This window comes from Cicer arietinum, chromosome 5, assembly GCF_000331145.2.
Source record: "Cicer arietinum cultivar CDC Frontier isolate Library 1 chromosome 5, Cicar.CDCFrontier_v2.0, whole genome shotgun sequence".
NCBI lineage: Eukaryota > Viridiplantae > Streptophyta > Magnoliopsida > Fabales > Fabaceae > Cicer > Cicer arietinum.
In genome coordinates this window covers 53,602,468-53,610,012 of record NC_021164.2, presented here as the reverse complement: position 1 = coordinate 53,610,012, position 7,545 = coordinate 53,602,468, and the positions used below count along the sequence as shown (strand labels likewise).

General features: G+C 36.1%; 1 protein-coding gene across 1 annotated transcript; it reads left to right on the top strand.

Annotated features, from left to right (window-relative positions):
- The first annotated feature begins 498 nt into the window (after window positions 1–498).
- LOC101497726 (uncharacterized) lies at window positions 499–5,851 on the top strand. The gene is made up of 2 exons (XM_004516043.4): window positions 499–3,000; window positions 5,524–5,851. Exon 1 carries the CDS (start codon window positions 693–695, stop codon window positions 2,823–2,825), a length of 2,133 nt encoding a protein of 710 aa, XP_004516100.1. The 5' UTR covers window positions 499–692; the 3' UTR covers window positions 2,826–3,000; window positions 5,524–5,851.
- The last annotated feature ends 1,694 nt before the right edge of the window (window positions 5,852–7,545 follow it).

Genomic DNA, 7,545 nt, shown 5'->3' with positions numbered 1-7,545 from the left:
TTTTATTCTGTCACAAAAATAATATAAAGTTTACGTTAAAGTGAGTAAAATCTAAGTACTAATTAATCACTCTTTTAATTAACTTTTAAGGATAGTTTATAAAAAAATAAGATATGGATGTGTCAATAAAAAATATAATCTTTTATATAAATTAATTAAAAGAATTAAATTGTTTAATTTATAATAAAAATTTAAAAAATTATAAATTATATTCATTTATAACAATAAATTGAATTTAATATATAAAATAAAATATTAATACATAAAAATAATCATCAATTTAAATTACAATAAAATAATATGAAAAATCAGAATACTATGAATACAATGTGAATATCAATTAATAACCAACACAAATAACAATTTTAGAAGTATTTATTTTTAATAGAAGTAACTTCACTATCCAGCGACCTAAAAAAAATGACAAAGAGGATTAGATGAGTGGACAATTTCTCACGTTAGGGTTTGGTTTAATGTTGTGTTGTCTCTGACTCTTCTCTTCTTCTACTACACGCATCTCAAGCTTTCTCCTTTTCTTCTTCCTCACAATTAAGATCTCTCTCTCTCTCTCACCCTTCTCTATACGCTGTCGTTTTGATCCCCAATTTCATCACCCTTTGCTCCAAACCCTAAAATTAAATTTCATTTCTTTTTTCAAACCTGAGAGGGTAGTGGGAAAAAACCCTCCGATAATGGATGAAGGTGGTGAGGGCGGAGATCCTATGGATCAGTTCCACCGTAACGAAGCTATATCCGCTGTAGCTGATGATGGTTTTTTAGCCGAAGAAGACGATGATTACGAGGACCTTTACAACGATGTTAATGTTGGTGAGGGTTTTCTTCAATCGTTGAGGAAAAACGACGATTCAGGTGTTAAAAATGACGCCGTTGAAGATAAGAAGGTTCAATCGGGTTCTGTTGTGATGGATCCGAGTGGGGGTTCGATACCTGGTGTCGGTGGTGGTGAGGGAACTGCAGGTACTGTTACTGGAGGTGATGAATCTAGGGTTTCTGGGTTTCCGAATCAAGGGTTTAGAGGGAGTAATTCTGGAGGTGGATCGGGTTCTGGGATTGGGAGTGGTGGTGGTGGTGGGATTAGGGTTGAATTAGGGCAAGCATCTGGAAAATTGAATGAAATTGAGGAGCAGAGAGGAAATGATGGTGTTGCAGTGCAGGGGATTGTGCAGCTACAGCAACAACATGGCGGTGTTGTTGGGAGTGTTGTGGGTAATGAGGGTTTGGTGAGACAAGGTCAAGTTGTTGGTGGCGTTGTTGGTGGTGGAGGAGGAAATCTTAATAGGGTTGGTGGAAATGGGGGTGGGAATGTGATTGCTATTAGTAGCGTTGGTACTGGAGGAGGTGAAGGTGGAGTAGTTGGTGGTGGAGGAGGAGGAGGAATAAGTACTGTATTATTTGTTGGTGATTTGCACTGGTGGACTACTGATGCGGAGCTCGAAGCTGAGCTTTGCAAGTATGGACAAGTTAAGGAGGTGAGGTTTTTTGACGAGAAAGCTAGTGGGAAATCTAAAGGGTATTGTCAGGTTGAGTTTTATGAATCATATTCTGCTACTGCTTGTAAGGAAGGGATGAATGGACATGTGTTTAATGGTAGGCCGTGTGTTGTTGCTTTTGCGTCACCTTTTACTGTTAAGAAAATGGGAGAGGCTCAGAATAATAGGAATCAACAGGGCAACCAAACTGCTGGGGTTAACCAGGGAAGGAGGGGCCCTCCTGATGTGGGTGTTAAACCTGGTGGTAGTAATATTGCGACTGGTGGTAACTACCAAGGTGGAGATGGGAATAATAGGGGGTATGGTGGAAGAGGTAATTGGGGGAGAGGGAATAATCCTGGAATGGGAAATAGAGGACCTGTTAATCCGATGAGGAATAGGGGCGGTGGTATGGGTGGTAGAGGTATCATGGGTAATGGTGGAAATGGATTTGGACAGGGTCTTGGTGCTGCCCCGCCTATGATGCATCATCAGTCAATGATGAATCAGGGTTTTGATCCTGGGTTTGGTGGTCCCATGGGTAGAATGGGAGGCTATGGTTTTCCTGGTGCCCCGGCACCTCCGTTTTCAGGGATTTTGCCATCATTCCCCGGTGTTGGAGGTGTTGGGTTGCCCGGAGTAGCACCACATGTTAATCCTGCCTTTTTTGGAAGAGGGATGCCTGTGAATGGAATGGGGATGATGCCCACAGCGGGTATGGACGGACCTAATATGGGAATGTGGCCGGATCCAAATATGGGCGGATGGGGTGGTGAGGAACCTGGTGGTGGCAGGGCTGGTGAGTCAAGTTATGGGGAGGAAGCTGCATCCGATCAGCAGTATGGTGAGGTGAGCCATGATAGACCTGGGTGGCAGAATGCTATGAGGGATAAAGATAGAGGATCCGAAAGAGATTGGTCCGGTTCTTCTGAGAGAAGGTACAGGGATGATAGAGATCAAGGATATGAGAGAGATGCACCTAGGGATAAAGATGCAGGGCATGATCCTGAATATTCCGAAAGAAAGCATCGTGATGATAGAGAAGTGGTTCGAGAACGATCTCGTGACCGTGACCGCGATAGGGAAAAGTCTAGAGACCGTGATCGCGAGCGCGAGAGGGATAGAGATCGTGAGCGGGACAGATACAGGGAAGATCGGGACAGATATGCTGATCATCATAGGTACAGAGACCGTGAAGCAGAGCATGATGATGAGTGGGAACGGGGACGATCCTCTAGGACTCACAGCAAATCAAGACTGTCACAGGACGAGGAACACCATTCTAGGTCAAAAGATGCTGATTATGGAAAGAGGAGGCGGCTCACCTCTGAGTAATACTTTCCCTTAAGGAAAGGAAGAATAGTTACTGAATATTCAGGATTTGTCATGGTTGTTTGGATTTTCTGGTTGTGCTCCTCTGACCCAGAAGTTGTTGAGCAGCTATTGTATTTCATTCACCTGTTCCAGTTGCATCTTGTCAGGAGTATGGTTCTGTTCTCCTGTGATAATGGTTAGTTTTATGACTCCATTCTTTGATTGCTTATGGTAGATATCTTTCTATTATGCATTGTGATACCTGTCTGCTATGCTTATTATAATTTAAATACCGTAGCCTGCAAATTAGAAGCTTGTCAAAAACTAATTGTAGGTTGATTTTGAAACAAGTTTTTGCAAGTATGCATGTTTTAATTTAAAAATTCCATTTTTCCATATGTAAAATTGCTTTATAGTTTTTCATTTGTTCAATTTTGCTTTCCTTTAATCTTGAATCCTCCTTGCTGATTTAACCACTAAAATTAGATTTTTTTTATTGTCCAGTTTCATATTATATATATGTTCAAGGTTTACTTTCATGCTTCTCCTCCATTCTTCACAGTACTATTTTGCATGAGATTCCAGTATGTGACGAGGCTGTATTTTTGTCTTGTCTTATTTGTCTGCTATGATGCTATAGTTGACTTAGTGAGTATTAGTATTTTTTCCTGATTTGTTGAAGGTCAAGCTTTTCTTTATTTTAAGACCAGGTGACTGTTGGACTATTGTTGTCTAGTTAAATGGAAATCTGCAATTCTGAATGCTCTCTGCTAGAAAGTAGAAACATGCATTTATCACAAGTTTTCTTTTGTGCAAAAATGGGATTTATCATCTTGAGTCAGCTGTGTGTATGATCATTCTAGTTATTTAGTTTCTACATGTGGACCAGTGTTGTTAATAGCGGATTGCAGAAAATAGAGGAACACCAAAAATCTGCTATAAGAAATAGCAGAAGCCGCATAACAATAATTATTTATAAAATAAAGCATGTTGCATACAAATTAAAGCTGCATAAATAGAAATTTAAAGCTCAAAATCTCAATAATTGAATTCAAAACAACTAATAGTGCATATTGCCTACTGCCTACCTACAGCCTAAATAGAAATCGATATAGTGATATAAAACTCAAAATCTCAATTCAAAACAACTAATAATTTATGATACCTAATCCTAAGTCCAAACTAGTAGAAATTGATAAAGTGACATATAACTCAAAATCTCAATTCAAAACAACTAATAGTTTATGATTCCTAATCCTAAGTCCTAACTAGTAGAAATTGATAAAGTGACATATAACTCAATCTCATCAAAACAACTAATAATTAATAATTCTAAGTCCTAACTAGTGATAACTAAAAGATTTATTCATTCTCCTCTTGTACCCCAACATAATCATTATCCTCATTTTCAGAGAGTGAAGCATATCCTTCAACTTTTTCTATTGAATCCTCAGAATCAAAGAAAAAACAGAGCATTGAAAGAAAACAGAAAACAAAGTTTTGAAAGAACATGAACCACAGAGGGGATTGGAAGAAAACAAAAAAAAACAGAGGGTTGAAAAAGCAAACAAAAGACAGATAGTTGGAAAAAATACAAAAAAACAGAGTACATTGAAAGAATCAATAAAGAGAAAGAAAAAGGAGAACAGAGGAAGAGAGAGAGAGAGAGAGAGAGAGAGAGAGAGAGAGAGAGAGAGAAAGAAAAAAAACAGATTAAGAGAAGAAGAAAGAAACTGTTTTTCCTGAGAAAGAAGTAAATCTGACACTGAAAGTTGCTTGCTGGAGATGTGAAAAGAAGACGATGGAGGCAGAGCTTTGTGGTAGGTTTAGGTCATATGAGAAGTGTTGGTTGTGTGACAGGTTATATAAAATCCCATGATCACGGACTCATTCAATTTAATTTTTTAATGTATTTTAAAAGTGGTTTTAGTGTTATTATTAGGAAATAAAACGTGAAAACCAAATATTCCTCTATTATTGTTATCTCCGCTACACCGCTTTCTAGCTAACTCGCCATTATTCATCCCGTAGCCATTGCTCTATTGTGTATCGGATTAAATAGCGAAAGCCTCAAATTCCTCTATCAAATTGCGGTATATCGGTACACTGATGTGGTCGTTGGTACAGTGTTGTTAAATAGCAGTATGGCGGAATGACCTGGAGGATTTTGTGCTAGTCACCATTGGCCACAATCCTTTGTTTATATGGCCAAAGTTTGGCAGTCCAATTCAAAACTTTAATATGTAGTAGAAATGCACCTGTTGAATATGTGATCATATAACAAATGATGCTAAAATATGTTGTTGATCTAAGCATGTTAAATAGGTATCATACTGAAAACCTATGTTCTGTGTTCATCTCTGGATGTTTTTATCTGTATTTCATTATATTGATGGACATGAAAAAGAAGTCAAGTACTGGAGGATTAAATGCTTCTGTTACGGCGATTTCCTGATTATTTTTATTCGAGATTTCTAAGAAAACATGAAATTATATGTTTTTCTGGGGTCTAAAACAAGTGAGTTTTAGTTGTCCAAAGGTGTAGTTTGCTTTTGGTGTTCATGTATTTTGGTTTACTTCCTCACTCTACAAATTGTATAATGCACTGTTTAACTGATTTGAGATAGTTTATCCTTTTATATGAATTAAACCTGCTCTTGCTTCTTTTTAATACCATCTGAACTGCAGTTATTATTGTTATGGGCTTGTATGTATGTAGGGACAATTGTTTGAGAAAAGAAACTGTTCATTCAAACCCCTGGGTTGCTTTGGGGTTCAAGTGCCGTCAATATTGGAGAACCAAGTCATGACAATCCTTTTCTTACATTGAGAAGTGGAACTTTTGCTATGAAGATATTCACTTTTGATTTGAATTTATGTTTTTATTAGCTCTTGATTAAAACCAATGTTGTTGATGTAATGGGCTTAACTTACTGTGAAGTCTGAAATGTTGCAGACTATTTAGAACTTATTGTTTGAATGATGTATTAGGATTTAGCAGAGGATGTTGATTATGTGCCGCTTTTTAATTGGCTCTTGTTGTATCATATGTTCCCACCTTCCAACTTTTTTTGTTTTCTCCCTAACATTTAGTTAGTATACCGGTTGAGCATGCCAATTTTGTGTATGATGTAGAGGGCTAACCATTCAATTTCTGTAATCATTCTAAGCTGCTGGAGATTTGTATATATCACTTTTTCATGTATATATTGATATGTACTTTTCTGATTACTAAAGTACAATCCATCTCCAGTTTTGTTTTATTGTCTTCTCTTGTTTACAACTAGTCAAATGAAATCCGACAATTGAGAATTGGATTTTGAGAGTCTTGTCACTTATTTCTTTGGTCTTAAAATGTATATATTTTTTGACAGAGTATATAATGTTATTCACTAAAGCTTATTTAGGATAAACTTCATTTACTATTTGTATTTCTTTTTTCCCTACTTTTAGTTTTCACTTCTCAATGATGGGAATGAATTTGATTTATAGTCCATTAAAATGTGAGTTGTTGTTAGTGTTTGGTTTAATCTTTGGTGTCACCATTTGTATAATCTATAATACAAAGTTGAGTTTCAGTAAGTGTACGGATCGACTAATCTGGATAGTGTCTGGTTTGGTTCTACGGTCCTCCATACATACTGTTTTTTTTTCTTGGACTCTTGTTTTGAATACTTTAATTAAAAAAATATAATCTATTTGTTATTTTTTCTTCATTTCACTATGCTAACCTTTATGATCCACATCTATGCACTGGTTTCTGATGAGTTTAGTGCTAACATGATAAAATGGTTGTACATTTGAGTGGATTGTGTTTGACTAACAAATTTTCCTTATTTAGTTAGAGCTGCTCAACCGGTTGTTAATAAAATATTGTTCACCCTTTGATATAATAAATTAAATTTTACCATATGTATCCTAATCCTTTACACTTGATTTTCTCTTCATGTTCTTCATTTGTGTATTTCCTCTCAAAGAACAACCTATGGAGAGAGCACAATGCAGTTCCTCCTCCTTCCATAAGTGTGCGGCTAGTCACCGTTGTACATAGAGGAATCTAATGCAGTGGTTGACCGTAGGCCTAACTCTTGGGTCCATTTGAAATTGAGTAATTTCGATAGGAAATTTCACTTTTTCTCAATCACTTGTTGATATTTAGTGTTGGAGTGCTTGCAAGTACTCCACAGGTAGCAATCTACTTAGCCATCATCGTCAATGTCCACTTCAAATAGTCAATGTGTACATGGACAACCTATTTAGCTAGAGGTGTACAAAGTACGAGTTATGTCGGATTTGGCGAGTCCCTTATCCGATCTTAAAATTTAACCAGATCAATATTTAGGTCATAATCCGTCTCTTAACTCGATTAGTTGCGAGTTCAATAAAGACGAGACAAAATAAAACGAGACCGAGTTGTCAATTAATAATTCTTGAACTTTTTAGAAAAAATTAAAATTAAAATAACTCATAGCAAGTTACCTACCTACTATTACCACTTGTCAATTCATTCAAAAATAGTAATTCATAACATTGTCATATAAAATACAAACTATTTAATCAAAACAAATAATCTAAGTCTACGGGATCTATAGATCCTTCACCACCTAAAAGTCGTACTCTTTAATCAAAAGTAGTATCAAAATAATAATAATAATAATAATAATAATAATAATAATAATAATAATAATAATAATAATAATAATAATAATAATAATAATAATAATAATAATAATAATAATAA

Excerpts from the sequence above, each read along its gene's own strand:
- LOC101497726 (XM_004516043.4), top strand. The coding sequence starts at position 693 with ATGGATGAAGGTGGTGAGGGCGGAGATCCTATGGATCAGTTCCACCGT.